The sequence below is a fragment of the Solea solea genome, chromosome 6 (assembly GCF_958295425.1).
Source record: "Solea solea chromosome 6, fSolSol10.1, whole genome shotgun sequence".
Lineage (NCBI taxonomy): Eukaryota > Metazoa > Chordata > Actinopteri > Pleuronectiformes > Soleidae > Solea > Solea solea.
In genome coordinates, this window is record NC_081139.1 from 7445718 (window position 1) to 7470777 (window position 25060).

Genomic DNA, 25060 nt, shown 5'->3' on the forward strand with positions numbered 1-25060 from the left:
AAGTACCTATAAACACACACCCCCAGGATGTCCATTTAAGGAGATGTGTATTATTCCATTATTACCATGGGTGCACCTGCTTGAGCACTCAGGGTTAATACTAATGTCATTTTGGTAAAACCAAACACAAAATAAATAAACGACCTATCCTGTTGTAATCAAGTCTAAAATGGAAATAGTGTGTCGTGTACATGCATTTATGCAGTGATGTAATTGCAGCTCGTGTAACTCTAGTACTTCCATTAGCAGTCTGAACGTACCTATAACTGTGCAAAGGTCAGGCAAATCAATAGACCAATAGGTGGACATTGTCAACACTACTTGGTAATTCAGTATCTCTCCTGAGTGCTGTCTGACGTGCAGGATGAGGGCAGCAGCCACAAAGCCAAACATGCCAGAAATTCAGGAAACGTGTCTCAAAGCAGGCTGCCCTTTGGCAAGATCTGAGCAGTGCAAAGGTTTTGCTTTTTTTCCCCCCCAGTACACTGAAGGGCAGTTACGCGGTGCATGTGAAAATTCAGTAACAACAGGTGTATGCCAAGCATGACAGATAGATAACTGTTTTTTTTTATTGCGTGTACTCATTTAAAATGATGTTTCATTCAAGCTCTGACTTAAAAATAAGCTTTGTTCAATAATTGGGCATCACAGATTCCTGTTCAGTATTTTTTAGGATCCTTTTATTTTGATGAAACTGATGAATCCCAGCAGCCTTTCTTTCTTTCTTTCTTTCTTTCTTATTTGGTCTGCATTACAATTTTAGATGCCCCGAATGAAATATTACCAATCAAACAAATCAATCCCACCAGACCCATTTAAAATACCCTTGGATTATATAATGGGCCAATGTATCACAATGGTTTTCAATTTAGAGTCTCTGCTGGTTCCCCCGACACGGCGGAATATTTGAAGCTATTTTGAAAAATATTGGTCGCTGTGACGTCCCCGTGTATCTTACCTCTTGGAAGTTCTCAGGACCACACTCGATGCCTCTGAACGTACACTCCAGCATCATGTCCTCTATGCGGTGTCGAGTGCGGGTGTAGAACTCATCCAGGGTGAAGCGAGAGCCCGGCGGGCGGTCTGGCTCTACGGCGAGCGGGAACCCAGGCGCCATACCTTCTTCGAAGCCCAAGAGAGCACCCATGAAAATCAAGTCACTGTAGCTCATCTGAGACTTCCGAATAAAGTTGTAGTTACAGATGGTGACAGCTGGAAAAGACATGTTATCGGCCACTTTTTCATCCAGCATGGTGATGTGGTCATACGAGAGATAGTATATGACCCTGTCAGCTACCTGGTACAAGAAAGCGGACAGCGCCAACGTGAAAACTATGGCCCACAAACCCTCACGAAACCCAAACTTCTTGTTCTCCACGAACACATGGTTGGCACCATGGAGCGTGCAATTACTGAAGAAAGTGGCTATGTCGTCCACTTCATTAACGGCGTCCTCCTCCTCGTTGTAGTCGTCTGCCTGACTCTGCCCATCCAGGTAGTCCTGTGAGCCCCCGTCACTGTAACTTTTATTTACGCGCTTGTAGTGGTCTTCAAAACCGTCTTTGCCATAACCTCTGCCGGGCTCGTCATCGGCGGAAAAGGAGATGGTGCACATGATTCTGACTGGCATGTTGGCTGTACGAACGAGCAAATGACGCCCTCACAAAGTGATTCAAGAGGCAAAGTCAACCAAAGTCACCAAAAACAATCGTAAAAGTCTGAAAAAGTATTAATTCTGATCGGACACGAGCTCGGGCGTCTTTTGAAAGGAAGTCAATCGGTCAAACGCGTCCAAACAAAGACGAAAAGATCATCTGAGGTGAAGAACACAAGCTAAGAATCGAGACACACGCGCCGCTCGTCAGCATTCACGTCCACTCTGAGCTGAGCCTAGATGCCTTGTCTGAGTTCGTCCTCGTGTCTCTGGGGCAGGTCCATCCCTTTGAGCAATTTCAAAAAGAGAGTAGATGAGAGGAAAGAAGAAGGAGAAGAAGAGAAGGACTGCAGGGGGAGAGGAGGAGGAAGAGGAGGGAAGAGGAGGTGAGGCCATGAGGAGTATAGGAAACACAATACTCCCTCAGGGCCCGGATACAGGTCACCGTGCCAGAGCAGTTTCATCATTTACAGGAAAAAAACAAAACGCGGTCTGACACAGCAGGGGACAGAAAATGAAAGCCAAACACAGCCAATACTGTCACAAAAGCACTAAATAGGCTGATTTCACTGTTTTACTGGCACGACCTCACTTCTCCGAAACGAAAATGATGTCAGCGATGTTGTGTAATTAAATGCAAATATCACCGAGGTTGATGCTGTTACAAAAGAAAATCGCATTATGCGCATTTCAAAATGTGATCTTGATGGTGAGTATTTTTTTCAAAGAAAGACGTGCGCTGAGACGTGTGCCGGGAACCCTAAAGAAGACATTGAACTGTGTGCGTGAGTGAAACTATGAGAGGGAAAGTCAAGAGAATTCAATCAAGTCTGTTCCTTTAGTTCAATCTAATGGCTCAGTTTAACAACAGATCACTTTCAAATTACAAAACCCCACGTACATTGCTGCGAGCCATTCCTTTGAAAACAGATTAACTGAAAGCAAATATGCGTACGCTAAGAGCGTGTGAGAGAGAGATAGAGAGAGAGACAGAGAGCAGGAAAGCATCATCTTAAATTGATCCTCTCCTTATTGAATATGCAGATTCCCAAAGGTGGTGTTGGTTGTGATATGAAAAGGAAATGTAAGAGACGGATCCATCTGAATCGATCCACCTCCATTAGACTGCTCGGATTATTTTCGGAAACATGAGGGTGAAACATTAGATGTGTTTAGGGGCATGACGGCGTTCTTTACAATAACAGCCTGCAGCTAATGATACCACAGAAACCTCAGAGGAGCAGCCGCATTAAAGCCAGAAAACCAACGGCATGCACATTAAACCAAAACCGATCCCGTGTAAATTGAGCTTTTCAACTTGTAAGAACCCACCGGAAAGTTTTCCATCAGTTGGAGCCACATACCCAGAGGGTGAGACTGGCAGCAGACTTGGTCAATATGTGTTTAGCTGCAGCTTTGAACATTGCCTGTCACAAAAGCGCAAACACGAGAGCTTAGGGCTTTGCCTTCATCTGGCTGAATCTTGGAGCCTGTGTTACACTGCCTGCATGTCAGACTGAGGACTTTTGAATATGCACTGATAAAGTGATTACTCGATAGCCTCTGGTCCTGCTTGACCTAACAAGAAGGTCACACGGCTCCCTCAGCTGTCGTGTCTTAGCCCTCTGAGAGGTGGTGGGGCATGAATATTCACACACGCTAACAACCCAAATGTGGCACAAGACGGCAACTCATGAAAATGCTGTGGAGGAAATAAAACGGTGATTTCGCCGCCCTCCTGAGTGAAATCAGACGACAGGGTTCGACAATCTCATTCTGCCATAACATCTTCATTACGGGATCAGTGCAGATTTAGTGACACGCACACAGAGCTGCAATAAATTACGGATTCATGTTTCTCTCAAAGAGATAGAACCAAAACAAACATGACCTTCTTGCACAATTCTTCCTGTCAAACTGTTTATTCACCCCAGGCAGCCACTTCTCATTTCTTTCCACCCATGTTCTGCCTCAGCATTTGTTTTGATATCCACAAGGGGGCAGCAGAAGCACACCTATTCTTCAGCTTCTCCTCAGGGATGGCAGGGCCATGAAAAGACACCTGAAGGCATCATTTAGAGGGAGTAAAGTTCCATGAGTCTTTTGTATGCTACACAACCTATTTTAAATAAACACCATGATGTGACTCACAGAAAGAGTTGCCACTGGCAACCTCTAACTTAAACCTGTCTTGAACCCTCAGATTCAATAATAATTGAACCTATTTTATAACTTGTTCCTCCCCATCGACGTCTCCTTTCACTTCCTGTCATTTTTTCTACTGTATCCACAAAAAGAAAAAAAGAACCCCTGACAGTGTATGTCTTTACCGCTTCAAGGAGATAATGTGACTGTGTTTTGATGTGAGAATCCACGTTCACAGCTAAAGGTTGGGCTTTCAACAAGGCCACGTAGGTGACCCGTCAGAGTGAGAAGAGCACAGACCAGATGAGAGGAGAGCTTTAACACTCTCTTTTAAGTCCCTCTCACAAGCTCCGCTCTTAGCTAGGATCGACCTGGCGTTGCCATGGATACATCCTGGCCGTCAGCAAGAGAGGATGCACAAAGCCCATTACACAGAACATGCATACAGTCACACATGCACACAGACAGACCGACAGACTCCCACGCACTCATACAGGGACTGAAAGGAGACTCGATGCCGCCAGATAATTAATGTGCACCTCATAAATCTGATTTTAATGTGTAATGTGAAGTGAAGTGAGGAGGGAAGATGAACACCGAAGATGACAAAAATAAAGAATAACAAAAAACGAGAGATGTCACACAAAGGCCACGATATTACTTCCAGTTTCCAATCAATAGCCTCATATTCATATTCTCCGATTCTTATTTTATGATGCTGTGGATTCAGCCCGATAAACAAAGAGTGTGTAAACAAGAAACAAGCTTCCCTCGTTCCCCAGACGATGCTGTGCGAGAATGAGGCAGGAGCCAAAGGCAACGTTGCTGTCCTCCAAACCCACAATATTCTGTCTTAACCTTTCAGCACGGAGACGTGTGATACACAGAGCGTTTTATGCAGAGGCTCCCCATCTGGGAGGAAACAATATGGAGAGAACAATGACCTGCTTTCTAAATAAGTTGCTGTGGAAAAATAACACATTTCTCATTTGAGGCGGTGCAAAGGTGACCACGTAGATGATATGATGATGGGTAAACGTTCCAGTGTGGGCCCCCTAAGTACGACATGTCTGTACATCAGGGAGTGTGGCATCTTTAAAAGTGATGGAGAGAGAGAGAGAGAGAGAGGCTCACAGAAACCAATATAATCTCTGCATATTCCTTTTTCTTGCTTGGAATAAACATTGACCCAGCACTAAACAGTCTCAACTGAGAATCATCTTTCGTGTCTGATTTAAATCTTCCACATTGAGTATCATCATCTCCATCCAAAGAACTCTGCCCTTCCTTTCTTTTACTTTAGAGCGAGACAAAGCTCCTGATTATATATGACAGAAAAGTGGAATTGCATTTTTGAATGTTTATCGGCTTCACAGCTGGCTCTTTATGCTTGTAGTCAAACGTTTGGCTGCCACTAAACCTTTAAAGAAGAGCTTCTCATGATTGATATTTGTCTTATATTTCCAACCCAATAGCCAGGATCACTTTCAAGACCTGTTTCCGCAAACCACAGATATGTGAAAAATCACTCAATGAGGGTGATGAAGGAGAAGGAGAAGATCATGTTTTTTGTTTTATTCCCCCGGATAGCATCAACATCTTCTGCATTAAAAACTGTGTTGCAGGGTTAAAACACACCTGAATGTCCTCAAAACAGTATCGAAACACTCTCAATGTTTGGCATCAACCTGTTCATGACCGCTTGGTTTGCTGCTTGGCAGGCATCTCACTCACCACCACAATGCCTCATATACTAACAATGTCAACAAAGTCAAATATCTAGTTTCTGTGTTGAACAAAAAAGCTGCAGCTTGCCAGTCTGCCAGAGTTTCATATTATCTTATTTGAAACTCTTTTTCTAAACTAATCATTAATCCATGGCACAAATTAATGTTAACACTGAAAGACAGATATCCAAGATTAGGCTCACTTATTCTTTAAAAACTATGTTTTGAGTGTAGTTTTCTTGTTTTTCCAATGACATAATAATAATAATTTAAAAAAACCAAACACTTAAAGCATAACTGGAGGATGGCACTCAACCTCCACATGTACAATTGGAGCACAAGGACATCAGAGCAGCTCCTTCAAACATGACCTTGTTGACACCATCCTCCCCATCACACATGTATGGCGGTGTAATATCAGTAATCTATGTAACTGTGCAAATGCTTGTTGATGTTTTTTTTTCCTTGTGTATATGTATATATATATTTTTTATATATATACTGTATATATATAAATATATATATATTGTATATATATATATATATGAATGGTACAATCATAAATAAGATTCAACATTAATCATGTATTTTACATGTACTTTACCAGCACTGTCATTTGGACAGTGACAGTGAGCAGTTTCTAGGTTACAACAACTACGAGTTATGTAAATGTCCCTGACAGCTTGGCCATCAACAACGGATCTGTTGACTAAAAGAGCTGACTAATACCTTACATATACTCAGTTGCACTTTCAAATGTGTCAAAGAAAAACAGTGTCACTCTGCACTTTCCTCTAATTTCATTCACCTGTATTTATTTGTTTTAGTGTTGTGGGCAGTGACATGTTTGTTGCTCCGTGTGATTATTAGTCACCCACTGCATGTAGTTCCATTGTCAACTGTTTGACCAAAACACATTGGTTCTACCAACAATTTCACCACCTCCATTTTTCTGCTATCTTAACAACTTCAAATATATCCATTATTATAGTTATTATTATTATTATTATTATTATTATTATTATTAGAAAAAGAAGAAAGCAACACATAACTTTATAAAAAATAACCATGCTGACAGAAGTGAGATTATTTATTATTTATTATAACCAGAAAATGACAATATATTGAATAACCACTAAGGGGCAACACTGCTGGAAGTCTATGGGGAAAATGAGCCTCACTAAACATTTCCCTGAGGAGTTAATGGTCTCAATTTCTTCTTCAATACAACATAATGTTAATTTTGTAAATTATGCTCATTTAGAAGAAAATAGACAATAATAACCAGTATGATTGACAGGTGGTATTGTCCAGTAGATGCCTGGTTGTGAGTGATGTCTGTGAATTTTCTGTTTATGAATCCAGAGGCTTCAAAACTGCAATACATTAGATTATCGGGGGGCGTCGGATATAATGTAAACTGGCAAATGAAACAGCTGCAGACAACTGAACCCTTTCACTGGAGCATAAAACATTAATTAAATAAAAAAAAAAAAAAGTGCAACTTTTTAAGTTTTGCCGACTGAAAATGATCAAAAGTGCTGAATCTTAATCAGGTTCAAGTTGCACATGACAAAACATCAAATGGAACCTGGCCCAGAACTGCTTATTTTATGCCCACACACCAAGTTGCTCTGCTTCCCTCCCCTCAGTTTAAAGCTGAAATGCCAGAAAATATAATAATCTCTTGAACAAAAAAATGACATCCTCCTTATAAGAATTACTAATTGCCTGATTATGGTCAGCAGAAAACATAAAGTCACACCAAATCGGGCTGGTTCATTTATGAGAGTCAACAGCCGTGGGGTGGAAAACTACTCCCTGAAGCAGCTGGTTTGTGTCACAGTCTGCTTAACAGTGCAGGGCAGAGCTCGGATTCCACACACTGACTCTGCCAAGTAAAGCCTTCAAAGAAAGATTGCTTCCACAGCAGGCAGCGACTTTCTTCTCCACGTTTCTGCTTACCTTCACCCACTGTGGTACGTGCATGTAACACAATGCAGCAACGGGGCCGCAGCTGACACAGGAAAACACAGGGAGAGTTCTCAGTGGACAGTGAGTGGACAGTGAGTGGACACCGAGCATCTTAAGTGGTTTTGCTATTTCTGACATGCTTGAAATTTACTCTATGTAACGATGGCCGTGTGCTTTTTGTAATAGAAGACTATGAAAAAAAAAAGAAAAAGAAAAAGCAGGGGATGGTTAGCAGATGGGGTTATAGCAGATGAAGAAGATAGCTGAAATCAATGGAGCGATCATATTTCTACCATTGATGGACCAATGGACTCCATGGAAACAGCATAAACTTCCTTTATTTGGCTCTGACTGAAATGTTAAACATGAACAGAGTCCAGCCTTTGATTGGCTCTCAGTCCCGCTGCATTATACAGCAGCACCAGCTCCACTCAGACTACCATTATAATTGTGTCCATCCTATTACCACCACACTGAGGTCCTCTCCATCGCCCGTCTTCCTTTTCAACTCGGCCTTTTCACGTTTTAGTCTGTTTGATTCACTCCAACTTTATCTTCTCCCGATATTCCCCCCTCTCTCCACCTCAGTGCCTCTGTCCTTTTTCTCCTTAGATGAATACTAATGGGACAGTGGGATGTCTTTTAATACAAGAGCCAAGAGAGACACAGTTATCAAGCTGAATGGTTTTAAATATGTCACTCGGTGGCATTTTCATGAAGCCAATTCATTAGGGCAGGCTCAGAGTCACACAGCGTGGGTCTCTCGACACTAACGTCACTGATTACTGAGCCTGATTTCAGGACTTCCATTTGCATCGCTTCAGACGAGGCTATTCATGTGCAGCAACACCTCCTATTTTTAGACATTTTTCTTATTATAATCCATGAACGTGTGCTGTTTTGAAACTTTCCAGGGTCTTTTTTCTGACTCAGACGTAATTTGTTTTTGACAAATAGCAGAAGGATAACGCGACATCTGCCGTATTGCTCCTTCTGCCAGAAATCCTGTATTATTATTATTTTTAAGTGCTGCTTGAGTCTCAGTTTATAATTTCAATTACGGTGCAAAACATATTTAAATTTTTATAAAACATTAATTTTGCACTGCTCTAAAATAAGACCCGAGCTGTTGGAATCTCAGCATAAATTGTGATTCAACTTTCCTTGCATCAGGACTCGCGGTCTTCCTCAGGCTTGCCATGGTCTTTTTTTTCCCCCAAATTTAAATTCTGTTTAAAGTTTTGTCCACAGGATATTTCAGCTAATAAATTATGGGGAAACTAAAGGGTTAGTATAAGGTTGGAGTGCTAACATGGCAGGACACATCAGCGGAGGGTTGTAGACATGTGTCGTTCAAGCAAAGTCAGAGGGTTTTTTTTTCTGCCCCTTTGTCCTTCAGTCACTCATACGGACACACATTTGAACACAGGCCTGCATGCTGACAGCCACTCCATCACTGCCGTGAAATGTGCACGACCCTTTCAGGTGCCAAACAAACATTGTCCCCTGTCCCAGTGCCATTCCTTCCTTGACAGATGACGGACGATCAACTGAGCTGGATTGTACAGTCTCATCATGGCCAATCACGAAATAATATCAGAGTGAAAGCATCTGGTGCATCTCTGTTCCAACTTCATGGAAAACAAAGACGGAAGGAAGGGATGAAAAAAAAGACAAAAGGGAGCTAAATTGAGGCAGGAAGTGATGGTGGGAACCAGAACACTACGCTTGGATAAATTTGTCATATCTGAGGATCAGACAAGCACTCCAAAGGGAAGTTTATAACCAGATAATTGAAAGTACCTCAATTTATTTGCAGGATTAAAAGCGCCAACACTCGCAGGACCTTGATGGCCTCATCACTTTTTCAAACCTAATTAGATTTAGCTCATTATGCTCACAGGGTTACAGTGCATCTTCAAGTAAACTGACAAAAATTGTCACAGAAGTGGATACTTTGGGTCCACTGACTGTGGGTCAGTTGTTTGTCTTTCAGTGAGACAGCTGTTTAGGAACCAAAATCACATCTATCCATCCATCCATCCAACAAATGCTGCCATGACTGAAACGGCCATGCAGGACAAATCAATTTCCATCCCACAGTGGAGCAGAGGTGAAAGTGGTTGGAAGGTTTAAGTCGCACTTCTGTCAGCAAAACCTGGCTCCAGTAAGTTTGTAATGAGTCGGTTTCCACTGACTGAGACCATGCAGGTCTGCTTCGGACACAGAGCTAAACTGTGGAAAACAATAAACAGATAGATAGAAAAATGACAGCTATACAGAGAATAATAATAATAAAAATACAATGTTTTATGTGGAGTTTGCATGGTTCTCTTTGGGTAGTTTTTCCTCCCACAGTCCAAAAACGTACAGAGGTTAATTGGACACTGTAAACTGACCATACTGCAGGTGTGAGTGTGAGAGTGAAAGGTTGTTCCTCTCTGTATGTTTGCTCTGCGATAAACTCGTGACCTGCCCAGCGTGTACCATGCCTCTGGCCCTATGTCAGCTGGGATTGGCTCGCTCCCCCCCCCCTTGAGCCTCATGTGGAGGATAAAGTGGTAGAGAATGAATGAATCAATATGTATGTAGTGCACTGTAGTGCAAACTATGAAGGAATAAAGCAATAAAGCTTAAAAGGACGAATATAGGAAATATAGGGGTTATAGGAAAGTGTGTTGAGTAACTCTGTTTTAAAGGTGACTTTGTTCTGGTATCAAGAAATCACACCAAAACTTTATTTTACCATGTCATGGTAAAACCTTTACTTTATTAGGTTCATGGCAATGTCTTGAGCATTAATGTGGTGTTTAACAATGTACATTTACCTCCTCGGCCTCTAATGAGTTGAAGACGTTAAAAAGATTAGCGCCCCATCAACTAGTGGAGATTAGGATCTGGACAGGCCCTGACAGGGGCTCACTTATGAGATTTACCATTTCTTCATCCAAAATAAGGGCCTGACTGCTGATGAGAAGGGGGCAAAATCAATATGCCCTTCTCGTTCCCATGCTCAGCCGGAGCATGAGGCACTAAAAGAGGGTCAATGATTTAGCGCATCTCTCGCTGAAAGAAATTAATAAACATGAGACTGCAGGGTTGTCTTGTAGCATGTAGGCTGTTCACATCAGAGAGGTGAGAACGATAGGGAAAGTTAATTCATCCTGCCGAAATTGCTAAAACCAAGATAGAAGGTCACTTCTAATTCATTATGGCGGAATACACGGTTCTCCACTTCTATTTCTTTTCTTTTCTTTAGTCTTCTTTTCATTTCACCCTGCGTCTTCCCATGGGTAGAGTTGTAAATATAATCACCGAAGTGATTAAAGCCATTTCTTTTTCAGCTCGGCTACAAGTCATTGTATTCGTTTCATATTCCCTGATTTACTAGTCTGCAGCTGCTTGAGGCACACACAGATTAAAAAAAATAAAGTTGTGTTAAGATTTATTCGGGAGCCAGGGAAATACGATCAAGTCTGCGTATTAGAAGCGGCTGCATCGAGGAGTAAACCCACGCGGCAGGAGGCTGTGATTAAACTATGTCCCAAGGAGGCGCAGTGACGACATCAAGTGGTTTGCTATTATACCACCGTGCCCAATTTACAAGCCAGATGGTATTTGCATCAGACGCAGAGCAACTCCTCAGTGTAAACACAGCTTACAGAGCAAGAGCGTCATCTGTTATCTGACTGATATGGACAGAGCTTTTTTTATTTTACTCATTTTGCAAGCCTTCTTGTGTCTTTAGCGTAAGCTCCCCGTACAGTAGATATTTCTCCCACTCAGCAGTGGATCGAGAGAGCTGAAAATCGTACAGCTATTTATTTATTTGATTGATTTCCCTGTTAAGAGCTTTAGATTTACTTTGATTTAACTATTCTTTCCTACTTTTCCGCACTATTGTTACATATGCAAGGGAATGAACCGACCGCACTTTTCAAGTTACTCAGAGATAATTCCTTCAGGGAATGAAATCCTGTCTATCAGGCATAGCCTCGCTCCTCTTTGATAAATGCTGCAGGCAGCTATACCTGGCTACATGATTTAAATTCAAAGAGAAAAAAGGCCGTCGTGTACAAAGTCTTGCTTCATTAAGGCTCCGTGCAGAGAAAGCTGGATATTATAGAGAGAAGCTAGTTCATGGCTGGCTAAAATAGGAAGTCAAACCTGTTTTCCATCGAGCAGCAAAAAGCCTGTGCTAACCAGAGATTTTGAAGTGAACGACTCTGGGAAGCTGCTTTGATGTAGCTGACAAGGATCCGGTAATGAGGAGATTGACTTCGCTCTCGCTGGAGACGCTCTCCGCCCCATAGCTTCTTTTCTTTGCATCAAATGATTGCGAGTCCTTTTGGTGATAATGTGCGTCAGTCCTGTTGTTGATACTGCTCTGCTAAACATCAGCTGCCACTGTTTGAACGGATGGGTCACTGTAGCCTCAGGGCTTAATACTCTCACCAGCTGAGAGTCTGTGCAGCAAAAGTAAGTAAGACATGGTGTCTGCTAACACATCATATCCAAACTACTGGGCTTGACCAGCACTTAACCCTGTGCTGTGCCTGTTGAGTGTAGGGAATGCATTTCTATAATGGGCGAAGGTGAGCGCTGAAAAATTCCATGCATGCTTATAGAAGTTCATGAATCAATTTCGCTCCACTGCTACGTTAAAGGAATAATATTGGATGTAATTGTCTCATTTTTATCTCTTCAACTAAGGACTATTTACAAATAACGTCAGTTGATATGTTTTGCTATTCTGTATTTTGGTTTCTTCTTCATTCTTTCATCGTTCTGACTTCTGTGTTAGTTTCACTGGTAGAATAGTTACAATTAGTGCCACAAAAGATGGAAAAAAAGCAACGTGAGTGGCAAAGACGTGTATCCTTAGAATTGCATTGTAATTATGTCAATAAATAATGCAAAGACTAGTCAACAACAACTGATTACAAGATCTAACAACTTCTTCCCCCCCCCCCCCATTCATAGATGCCTGAGGTCTTTGCTGGTTAATAGTTAATAGATTTTGATGGATAAAAATAAAACAACAGACCCCTCGAAAGCAAAGACCTCTTTCTGTGATTAAACAGGAACAAGGTCGTTGATATTCCGTGCAGGACCCCATGGGCTCTGCCAAAAGCGAGACGAGAGAAGACAGAGGGGGGGGGGGGGGGGATTGGGAGGGGAGCGGAAATGTATTACTCAACATCAGTAATGACCATAAACATATAAATCATGGGGAACTAAGGCTGTTACTGAGAAAATGAATCAGGCACTCTGACGAGGGGGAAGGTTGTAGAGAGCGAATGAGGGATGAAGGAAAGGATGGGGGAGAAAATGAGGGGTAACTCGCAGGCTTTAACAACACTGCACTGCAGGGTGTCCACTGGTGTTATATCAACACTCAATTACAATTACTGACAAGTCTCAGCGTAGGATTTCCACTAATACTACTAAGTAAATACACTAGTCGAGCCACTATCCTGTTTAATTTAGACCAGTGTTTTTGTCTCAGTATACAAACACTAGCAGGGAAACGATGAGTGAAGAGTGTCTGCCCCGGCCACACGACGTGGCGATACGGCCCTGTTTCAGCTTGTTAGTATTAGGTGTTTCCCAGTTGATCTATTACATGACAAGGCAGCTGGTTATTTACATGTTGAACACCAATCTGTGTCTTTCTGACATCCATTAACCTCAAAATATGTCACTTTTAAACATTGGAAAATGTCTGCTACATTCCAACAACTAAATGAGCTCACACAATGCTGATTAAGCCCATCACCTCCATATGTCTCTGTCTCTCTCTCTCTCTCTCAGTATAGTGATCTTTAGATCTTGTGTTGCCTGGTGACATTCTAATGCTACACCCAGGAAGGGATTAGTTTCATGTCAAGACAGATGGAGGCAACAGCAACACAATAATATAGCAAGATGGCTGCAAACAGGTTGGAGTACGACTGAAACTACTTCTTGCCCAGTTTAACCCTCTTATGACCTTCATGATAAGCAGGCTGCCTGGATTTATCTGGATTTTATGTCAAAACATTTTCAATGAGTGAGTGCCTCTGCCCCTTTTTCCAAGATAACTTTCACTTTCGATATCTGGCAGTTATTCAACCGTTATGAATTACGCCACTGAGAAGCTGACGTAACAAACGTGCGACGCGCTGGTGAATCTCGTCTGTGATTGGACGGTCGTTCCACGGGAGTCCTGAGGGTTACCGTAATGACAAGTCTATGGGCGCAGAGCTCTATTTCTCTGCATCCGTCCGTCTTCTGCCACTTCATCCTCCACATGAGGGTCACGTGGGGGTCTCTGTGCCAAACTCAGCTGTCATAGGACGAAAGACGGGGTCAACAGGACGGTTATACAAGTGTTAAGGATGCAGATATAAATAATGTTAACCACTAAGAGTAACACACTGCAGCTTTAAGCCAACAGAGTATAAATACGGTCATGAGTCCAAAGATGCACAAATCTGAATTATGCCATGTTTTTTTGTGTGTATCGTTTCTTTTATTATTTCCAGGTCGGACCCTGGAAGAGGGAACTAGAGAACATGCATGAGTGCTTTGTCCAGTCTGGGTGTGAATTAATGTATATCTACTGTGTATATACAACACACTGACTGCCACTGCAGGACACATCCAAACACATTCAGTAGTGATGCAAGTGTTTAAAAGGCCTAACATTAAGCTTTTATTTCAAAATCACTGAGGTAAGACCAACTGGGACACTTCACCTCCACTGATATCAGGGAAGCCAATCAGGTGACAGCAGCAAATCCATCATGGTTAGGTGACTTGAAAGAGATCGATAGAGTTAATGACCAGTGTGACTTTGTCTCGATCTACATGACAAAAGAAGGACATGTACATGTGGGAGGCAGCGCTCAAACAACTCCTCTGTTTCACTGAACTCCTTCTGAACAGTATTGATATCCTCACTACGAGTAATGATTGTGCCATTATTAATTCAACCGCCAATTATTTTCTCAGATTGTTGATCCGTCATTGTGCACGATCACAGACAATGAAATCTATAATGACTCTAATGACATTTAAAACTTTTTGCAGCCCCGTGTTCAATGACAACTGCGGATTGATCTTCTGTTAATTTTGTCCATAAAACCCACAAAATGTCCCAAAAATTATGAAATGTAAAGACTGCACTCCCAATTGAAACAGCTTGTTTTATCGGAAAACGTGCAAGAAAACACAATTTACACAAACACATCTAATAATACACATCCACAATATCACATGGATAGTACTCCAAGGTAAAACGCATAGATCTCATTCTCTAACGACGGAATTTTTTTTTTTAACGTTATTGCTTGAAAAAGGATTCAGACTGATCAGCTTATGACTTATACAGTTTGTTTTTTATTCTCATTGATGTGGAGGGAAATCTTTGGTTTCTCAAAAGCGACGTTCAGTTAATCTTCAGCTAAAGTTTAGCAGTATGGATTTTTGTAACCGATGAGAACGTTTGTGATTTGTCTCAGTGCTCATTTAGTTGTGGTCGTTTTTTTTTTTTGTCTATAAAAGCTGCACAAACACATACACACACACACACACACACACACACACACAATGCACACCCATCTGTTTGACATGTTTCCAATCAATCTCCAGGCCTCAGACGTGCAGGAATATCTGCATCACTGGTGAAGTGAATGGCAGCAGCACAAGACAAATTGGATTTTAAAAGTAAACATATCTGTGGGATGGAAACAGTGCTGGCAGCCTCATATCGTAGAGATGCTGCCAAACAGCCCAACACTAAATCAACACTGATGCCAACTTTTGATATGTATGCTGGGACAAGCACCAAACATGTAGCTGAGTGAAGTGACTCAGTGATCTCTGACTCCTCAGTGGAGAGCGTAAACCCTTGGGGAAGAAAAATGCCAACCATCTGACAGAGAAAATAAAGATCTGTTTTTGGCTTAAAGGAGTCATTCCATACTGACATCTGACGTGACAGGCAACCAATTTTTTTTGCATACATTTTAAAGAGAGAGCGACCATAAAACACCTCAGAGCAATAACAGTGAGCTGCTTTAGTACAGACTACTACTTTTTCATGTTTTTATATAGGGATTAGCCTTAACTTTTGCCTCCCAGACTACCAAACTACATCCACAATTATGTTTCATAATTCATAACTGTTACATTGGCTATTTACATGTCAACAGATGAAGTGTAACACCTGGTTTGTGTAAGTCTTGCTCATTTAAGAGGGCGTTCCGTTCCATCATTGTTGGTTATATTACAGAAATAATATTGCATTAATTCAACAGACTCACCCTACTCTCTCTCTCTAATCGGTTGGTAAAAAAAAAACGTGAGAGAATCAAGCTCAGGTTTATTTGCATCAATATCAGGTGATAAAATATTCCTTTTCCTGTTTCTCTTGATGTCTCTTTCACACTACTGCAGTTTCCATAATGTACCACAGGGGAAGCATTTTTACACTTTCTCCCGTTTACTTACTTATTAAAACTATTTCATTTCCTGTCAATAACTGGGACAATAAATGCTATATAGGCTTTATTGGTCAGCCTCAGGTCAAGTCAACTTTATTTCTAGAGCGCATTTAAAAACAAGCAAGGTTTCTAAAGTGCTTTACAGTTCAAGGCACAGCAACATAAAAGGACATTTTACCATTGTAAAATACTTAAAACAAAAATATATATTCTGTAACTAAAAGGCATTTGAGGCACAATCCCTCTGGGGTCGACAGCGACTACAGTTCCATTAGTAAATATACATGAAACACAAACTCTTAAAACGGATGTATTTAGTCTGTCTGCCTTGGTAATGGCCCTTTTCATGATAATATGTATTCTTCATACAGCTCCATTAGCAGTGTTTGCTCAGCAGATGGAAAAAAAAGAGAGAGCGATCTTATTTTCCTCATTTCATCGACTTTTCGTTCATCCACTCATTTGGGCTTCTTAAATATCCCGGGAGTGCACACTCAGTGAGACTATGCAAGTCTGTCTTGGACCAGCCTCGAGTAGATAAAGCCGAGCTGCATTAGTGGAACGGCTTGAGGCTTAATTGGGAGACGGTGCCCCCTTTCTTTAGCGACTATGATGGAATACCACCCAGATCGATACATACACTGCCGTTTCTGCTCTCGCTCAATTTCTGGATTTAATACTGTATATTTAAACGTATATTGAAGCACGCAGTTTATTTTGTGTGTGGGGAATGTCATTTCTTTGAGACAGGGCTGTAACCGTGTGACATGTAGAGATTTTGTTAATTGTGGTTTTGAGTAACAGTCAAAATGACCTAACATGCAGTTTCAAACACTTCATTGTCAAGTGTGTATTACAAGAACATAGCTTTTTTTGACCAGCCCCGAGGTGAATTAAAAACCCAAAAGCATACATTATAATTCCAAGGCATAAAATAAAAAAAATAAAAAAATACTTGCAAGGTGTTTTGCCATCCGCATTTCAACATTTGATTATCTGGCTGAATTTTACAACATTCAATAAATATGATGATTTGAATTGATTTGTTGAGTCTCAACAAAGAAAGACTTCAACTATAATGTTTATGTGTTCATCTATGGATCCACAGTCTGGACTACACTAATTATCTTTGGTGTAATAAAGTACAGGACTACTTCCCTATAAGTGTCCCCCTCCTCACCCCCTCCTCACCCATCTAACGATAGATCAGAACAGTTCTGAGAAGCAGAGGTGATATATATATTTTCTATTGATTAAAGTTTTAATTTAAAATTTAAAAATAATATTTTTCCCCAACGGGAGCACAGAGACAATTTTAGAGGGCATCTAATCTTGAGCAACAATTCGGACTGTTTGTTTGTATCGGACATGCATCTCATTCAATTACCTTGGTCTTATCTCACAAATCCTGTTAACTCTCATACCAGCGCCAGAGGCTAATATTACTAATGTACCGCAAACAAATATCTGCTACAGCTTCTTAGTTATTTTGTCTTTCTTTCCCCACACTCATGTGTGCCATGCTCTACTAAGTACTGCTGCAAAACTCTCTAAATCTTATCTCTCGCCTTTATTTTCGGACTCCAGTCAACAGATTCTGCTTTTATAAACAACACTCATTCCCCTGCCATGGGGCACCGGGCAAGCTGGAGTAAAATCCTGCAGACACGATTGTAAAAATATGAGTTTTTTACAACACTGACACCATATTTTATGTGGCCTTGATGTATTGGCTTTGACAGCAAATCAGGGTTGAGCTGTAAGTGTATTTTTTTTTCACCCCGCACCATGCCTTCAACAGTATCAGGGAGACTGCAGCTCTTTCTTGAGGAAATCTTTTGAAGACATGCTCCTGGAGGAAATCTGGTAGTCCTTCATTTACATTCTCTTGTGGGGTTTCTGTTTTTCCTTTTTAAATTTTCGGACTCTCTTATTTAAGTGTTTGTTTGTTTGCCTCCCCCCTCCTCAATCTTCCACCTTTAACATCTCCTTTCAATCACAGCCACAGCACCAGTTTTCAAAACAGTTTCTTCTCCCTCATTTTTCCCCTTTTCCTGTCTTCCCCTACACTCCTACCTCAATTTCGAACCACACCTCAGGGATGTAACTGTCCAATCTGATTGAGAACTGGCCGTTCAACAGCGGTCCTTTCTTGCTGAGACTGTGATTAGATCAGTTGTTTTTTTTCTTCTCTTCCATCTCTTGCAGTTGTTGTTTTTAAGGGAGAGACCCCTGTGGCTAAACTCCCTCATTAGCAGACCAGTGGTGTAGCACAGTGGACCTGTACCTGCAACAATACATCTCCATTTAGCCTTCTCCATGACTACAAGCTTTACACTTCACCCATCACTCATTCTCACTTCACTCACAACACAGGTACTGATACTAAACGTGGAGCACTCGCACAAGAGGGGTATAAAAAGCAAATGATGGTCTGCAACAATCTGTGAAACTGTGAGAACTGAAACATTACTGACTGACACCAGTGAGAAGTGCCCGATTACAGACATACTTTCAGCAGAGTTTCAGCAGAATAACGGACGGTTCACCTCATCACAACAACATGACGGACAAGTCACTGAAGCTGCGTAACCAGGGTAACTCAGCTGAACTTCCGAATGTTTGAAAGCCTGTTCACGGACAAACTGGTTAAACGTATCCTTCTCATTGCTGCAATTACGTTTTTTAAAAGAGCAGCAGGAAGTACAAAATGGGCATTACATCGATTACAGACAAAACAAAGTAGCTCTCCACACAGCACTTCTGTCCCATATCACGGCAAATTGAATCTCACGTCTAAAAAGAAGACATTTGTTCATTTGATGAGTATAGATGTAGTAAAGAAATCAAAAATGCTGTTCTTGGTGTTTCATCATCACAAGTGACCGAGTAAACCAGAGACACTGACACAGAGAAACACTGACTGCCGTCCACCTGCAAAATGCTCTCCGTTTTCTAAGTGGAACAATTTCCTGCCAATAAACCTGGTTATTGTCCAATAGTGTGAATTAAGCTAATTTAATTTTGCAATATGTGAAACAGACGTGACTCATCTAAACATTATGTTACGATGTGTCTTGTGTCTTGTCACTCAATGACAAGACTCACACAAAACAATGTAGGATTTGCTCTCAGGGCCCCCTACAGTTGGCAAACGGTATTGTCTCTTACAACTGTCATAAAAATAATGTCACGGTAACATGTGCATTTGACTGAAGCAGGACTTCTAATGTATAACAATAACCTATGTTATGGCATTTTATACAAATATGATTACATTGATTTCCTTTCAATATATTAGAAACGACAGTGACAGCGTTTTAATTTTTCGTAGCTTGCGTTTTCACATTCTTATATTTCTTTTTTGTGGCATGAACCCAAAACCTGAAGCTCCGTAGTGCCGGTGCAGGCGATGCAGACCTGCTCCAGCACTGACAGAGGTGACATTCACCCTGTTGTAAGTTGATGTACCATGAAAATAATTTTGGAGACATTATTTGAAGGTTGACATTCTACACTGTGTGACTAAGTTAGTTCAACCATGAGCAGCAACTTCACCCTGAAAGCCTGAAACTGTCTTTGCCCCCTTTACAGGTACAAATAATGTTTTATTAATTCTTCTTAAATTCCCCAATTGAGTTTCCACTCTGCCTTGCATTAACCTGATTATTATGCAGCTAATGAATTAGAAATCATCTGCTAAATGAAGCTCGGGAGCGACACAGTGGACACAGTGAATCACTAACTCGTTCCCACCTTTGCATCTCTGAAATCATGGCTGCTTCGTTAGCAGAAGACAAATTGTAGATAATGCTTGAGAGGTGTAGGGCAATGAGGCTCTCGGTTACTTTACTCACACAATCTTTGAACCGGTGTGATCCTGTTTTATTACGGCTGGTGCACAGGAACGGTGAAGAAGTGTCACTAGAACAGTCACTAACAACTCGGCAAACAACTTTGATTTCACATGTCTTGTGTATGTTTATGGACGAAGAAAAAATACAGGCTCAGGAGTATTACAGTGAGACGCAGGAAGGCTGAAATCCTTTTGCTTCTTTAAGCTTCTTTAAAACCCCAAACCTATTTGGAAAGCTGCATTCTATGTGTGACAATGGCTTAGAGTCCTGCCATGCATGTAGGTTCTGCAAACCACCACTAAAACTTATCTCTCTGAACACTCGGGAGTGGAAATTCATTACCATGTCTGACGTGTCTCTGAACGGCAAATTCACAACTCAATTTGAGTATACAATGGTGAGAATAAGTTGATTTAAATGAGATACCTCACAATGAAGCAGAGGTGGTCACGGGGGAACATCTCACATTATCGACTTCTCGCCGAATATTCTCTGCAAACCTTTAACGTCTGTGTGGCATCACAGCAAACGTAGATAAGCAGAAGTCTCTTGTGTGTCATCTCTGAGGACCCTGTTCAGTTAATGAACAATTTGTGGATGTGAAAACATTATTTCAGTTGCAGTTTTACACAAACAGACATGCTGAATTACCTCGCACAGAAATGTAAGGGTCGTTGCTAACTCACCTAATGCAAATGTATTATTTACAAAGCACAAACACGTACATTTATCCAGTGTATTAACACATGCATTTTACAGACTGTTTGTAACAACACCTGTATGTTGGACTTGAATATAAAAACGATGCACGAGAGTATATCTCACGAGTGTTCCTCCCGAAGAAATGGACAATATCAAATTAAGCAAAAACAATTACGTACATAGAAATATATATATAAGTTCTGAAACATTTGAAATAATAAGGAATGTTTTATTAAACGTCTGCCCTTTTAAGAGCTGAGCCGTAAACACTCGCAGTCGTTGTCTATTGCTTTCTCCTCCATGTGAGGTTCACGGGGGCTGGAGATGATCCCGGCTGACATATAGGGCGAGTCACATCGCAAGGCCGACATACAAAGAACCACTCACTCTCACACTCACACCTACGGTCATGTTTTTGGACCCACATGCACACAGGGAGAACATGCAAACTCCATACAGACAAACCATCAGTGCTGTAGCATGTGGAGAAAGTGAAGAAATTATATGGTGTGTCGTCTACACACCAAACAAAATAATCTAATTACTGCACAGCACATGATTAATCATTACTGAATTCAAGGAAAACACTCTGATGGGCCACTACAATGTCCTCTATTTATCTAAATTATAAACCTATCCCTTTCCATGGCACATCTGTGTGCATCAGTACACAAGTCTCTCTTGCTTGTGTGCATTCGTATTTTCGCTTGTGTGTGTGTGTGTGTGTGTCTGTCAATGTGTTGCTCTGTTCAAAGGATGTTAAACAGCCAGGGAGTGGGAGTTGCTCTGACATGGAATAAAAGGAAGCCTGCAGGAGGAGGAGGAGCAGAGATGGTGGTTGATTCTGGGGGCGGATTGTGTTGCACAGAGATACAGAGGAAGCGACACACTCAAACGGAGGCTGACACCAGCGCGTGCATATGCTCCTCTATCGTAGCATCACAATGTGATTGCCCGTACAAACACAAGCTGCTGGGCTTTTCCCTCTTTGTACGTAACCAAAGAGCGATCACACAAACTAAAGGTAGGCTTAATGTAAATGGGTAACAGTCAAAGTAATGTGTGTGCAAGTATTTGGGTAAGGATTTGTCAGATAAATAGATACCTATCGTGCATTTCTACGTAAGACAATATACAACAAGGTTTTGTATTTGTCAGATATTACAGTATAATAGATTATAATGAGAGAACCCAACACGCTTTCAATTGATTCCTGGAGCTAAAAGAGGCAAAGTGGAACTGGAACTTTTTTTAACGAGGGCCAAATTTGATAATGTGAAGATTTCTGGGGGCCAATGGTCCCTTTAGAGCTTTTTTAACAGTAAAAGTGACATACAAATGCACTGTTTTATAATAATTTTATTTCTCTTGTCACAATTATCATTTTTAAATGTCAATGTAACCAAATCTAAGCCACGCAGGCTTCAGACTCAGATAGCATAATAACATAATAAGTAATAAGGAGGCCACGCGTGAATGAAGCCGATTTATGTGATGAGGAGAAAAAAGCAGGCAAAAATAAAAGCAATAAAATAGTGTCTCTCTGCAATTTGCAGAACGACGTGAAGATGAATGAAATGGAACTGTGCTAGCTTCTAGTCATGCGGCAGTAGACCCCATCCAGTCTGACCAGGGACTGAGCCATGTGTCTCAATCAGCCGTGATCGAAGGCTGCTGTGGCAGATATGCTACTAAAGGTCAGTATACTCGTCAGGTTTCCACTGCCGCCCAGTTTGATTTAGAGCAGTCTGAAGATCAAATGTCTTGCTGCTAGTGCAGCTGTTCAATAGTTCTTATTGTGCTGGAAACGCTCGGTGAAAGACGCAAAGATTGGTGTGAGCTGTTTGCTCTTATTCACTGAGACAATAAAAACGATGATATATGATATGGGAGCTTGGAATTGTTCCGAAAAAAAAGAGCAGCTGAGGAGAAAGGTGTGAGAAAGGTCGACCTGAGGTATAAATGTGCTACATAGACTATTGGTAAGTATTAGTTTCTAGTTATAGTAATCCGTAGGAGATGCTGAGGTTGACTGAACACCAAAGCGTCTCCTTCATCTCTTAATTTTTAATCTAATAGAGAAAAGAGCTTTATAGGGAGAGAGAGAGAGAGAGAGAGAGGGAAGCAAAGCGAGACAGGAGAAAGCAGAGAGAAGCAAATGCCAACAGGTCAGTTGTGGACAGCCGGAGGCTGAGAGCCACAGACGCAAAGCTCATTAAAAACAGGCAGACTTTTCTGAGAAAGGGAACAATACGGAGTGAGAGAAACCCAATGGCACTTATCTCTCTCTGTGAAGAAGAAGGATGGTAGGCAAGCAGACACAACAACAACAGAGGAAACAAGACAAATGGAGAATATGAAGCAGAGGCACAAAAGCAGGAGGAAACACAGTAGACAGATAAAAATGTCTCCCTACTGTCAAGAGGAGGGAAAGGAAAATGAGAAACTGTCCCGTGAAAATGTCAGTCAGTGTGACCACAAGTCTTCTGTGTTTCTGTCTAAGCTCACTTTCACTTGGCAAAATCATAAAACTAAAATTCTGCTGCTCCTCCATCCTTCCCCGGTCTTTGATTATGGGCTGTTTTTTTTTCCCTCCAGTATGTACCACAGAGCAAGATAACATATAAGCTTTTCTTATGCTCTTGAGCTCATTCCAGTCGCAAACTAACATCATTTACCCATTAATCTTTCACCTGTACACTTCTATGAAGCTTTTTCCTACGCAATCAACATCCTGTTGAATCATTCCCAACACTTCTGCAGCACCACGGCACAAGCATGCAGAATGGAGACAGCAGCCTGTCAGGTATCCAGGTGAGCCTGTCCGGGCCTGCAGATATGCTGAAGGTTAGGACGGTGATTAGAGTCGGAGGATGCCTCCTTGCCCTTTGGTCCTGTCTTTCTATTGATTACTACACCCTTTGAGTCACAATTGTTTAATGAGCCTTCTTGACTTCACTTGAACGTGGGTGCGGGAAGACAACACACACACACACACACACACACACAGAATGTGCACACTCACATCCCAGGGGTCCACTTAGTTTTCTTGTGACATCTGTGCAGAGTAAAGTGCCTAAAAATAGAAGATGAAATAATTCAATGTCATCGCATTTCCCAGCAAGACTGTCCGTCTAATTGTGTTATTTATTACTGTGTGGTAGAGCACCACTACTCCTAATAAGAATTTTGAAAAATATTGCTCTTCTGTGTGGTATCTATCTATCTATCTATCTATCTATCTATCTATCAATCAACAGAGACAAATTGAGCCACCAAAAACATCTGCATAGTGTCAATGGAGCCACTGCTACTGTAGTACCAGCACCAGTCACGATCCTACACTAAATAAAGCTCCTTGTGTGTGTGTGCTTGGCAAGGTCTGTTTATTATGTAAAGGTGGGACTAAGCAGACCTGCTGTAGAATTATTCTGTGGCAGTTTGTGTAAAGATAGAGGTTGTTGTGGATGCAGCGCATGGAGAGCTGTGTGCACATTTTGGTGAGTGCAGCAGCAGCAGCAGCAGCAGCCACCTGATTTGTGTGGCTGCCTTGGCCCCAGCGGGCAGACAGAGAGAACTTCATGAATATAGTGCGAATCAAGCCTCTACTGGAGCTAACAAGGACTAAACTGGTGCATCTGAGTGCATCAGGCTGACAGTTCCATCTGAGCAAGCTCAGTGAAAGTGAACTTCCTCCGAATGATTGGAAATGGACACTGCCTAACATGTTGACCACATTCTGTGGCGCCCGCAATTGATATGCAGTGTGTTTACTGCAGTGAAAAAAATGCCAATAACACTCGACTCACCAACAGCCGCGTGTCAAAACTTGTGTGAAAAGCCTGAACTCAGCTTCATTAACGTGAGTGCACGTGTTTTATTTCTGTAATTACTTTGTATTCCATTGTGTAAATGACACAAACGGATGCACACAGCATGTGGGAATTGACTGTGTGGTTGATTTTATGCAAATATTACACAATTAAAAAAAAAAAACATTGATGCAGCAGGAATCCCCCGTCTAATTACTGTCTGGTAACAACACATGTTAGAAGATTTTCTTTTTTAATATCCACCATTAACTGGAACATGATGTCTTTATTGACCACTGCACAGTCGCGAGAGAGAGACAGAAGGGATGGTGAGTAAATTGATCAGTGTCACACTGTTTAAAGGTTCATTTGACCACTGTGTGGCGTATGTAACTTTAGAGTTGGAATACAAAGACTTTGGGTCAAAAGACGGTAAGTAAGTAAGAAAGTATCAATCACTTAGTCAGGAAGCACTGGCAATGGTGATGAAGACAACAATTGCCATGATCCCACGCTGCTTTCTGACATCTTCAAAATAGATATTTCGTTATTACATTGATTTTGTGGCAAAAGTATACACTGTGTTTAAAAAATGTGCACTGGAGACATAATTACAGTAAGAAATACGAGTCTCTATAGAAACTTTAAAAAAGACCCATGCACCTGCATGTTCATGCATGAATACAATCAGGTAGTCACG

The 25060-nt window shown here is 41.4% G+C and overlaps 1 protein-coding gene across 3 annotated transcripts in view; it reads right to left on the minus strand.

Annotated features, from left to right (window-relative positions):
* asic1b (acid-sensing (proton-gated) ion channel 1b) overlaps positions 1–25060 on the minus strand; it is a 144242-nt gene that overhangs the window by 47044 nt on the left and 72138 nt on the right. Inside the window, exon 1 of one of the 3 annotated variants that reach the window (XM_058631445.1) lies at positions 959–1947. The exons of 1 other annotated variant lie outside the window; for it this stretch is intronic. In XM_058631445.1, the coding sequence (XP_058487428.1) occupies positions 959–1630 (672 nt within the window). In that variant the 5' untranslated portion in view covers positions 1631–1947. Of the gene's footprint in view, positions 1–958; positions 1948–25060 lie in introns of those variants that run through there. One more of the 3 variants, XM_058631443.1, reaches the window with a different exon arrangement.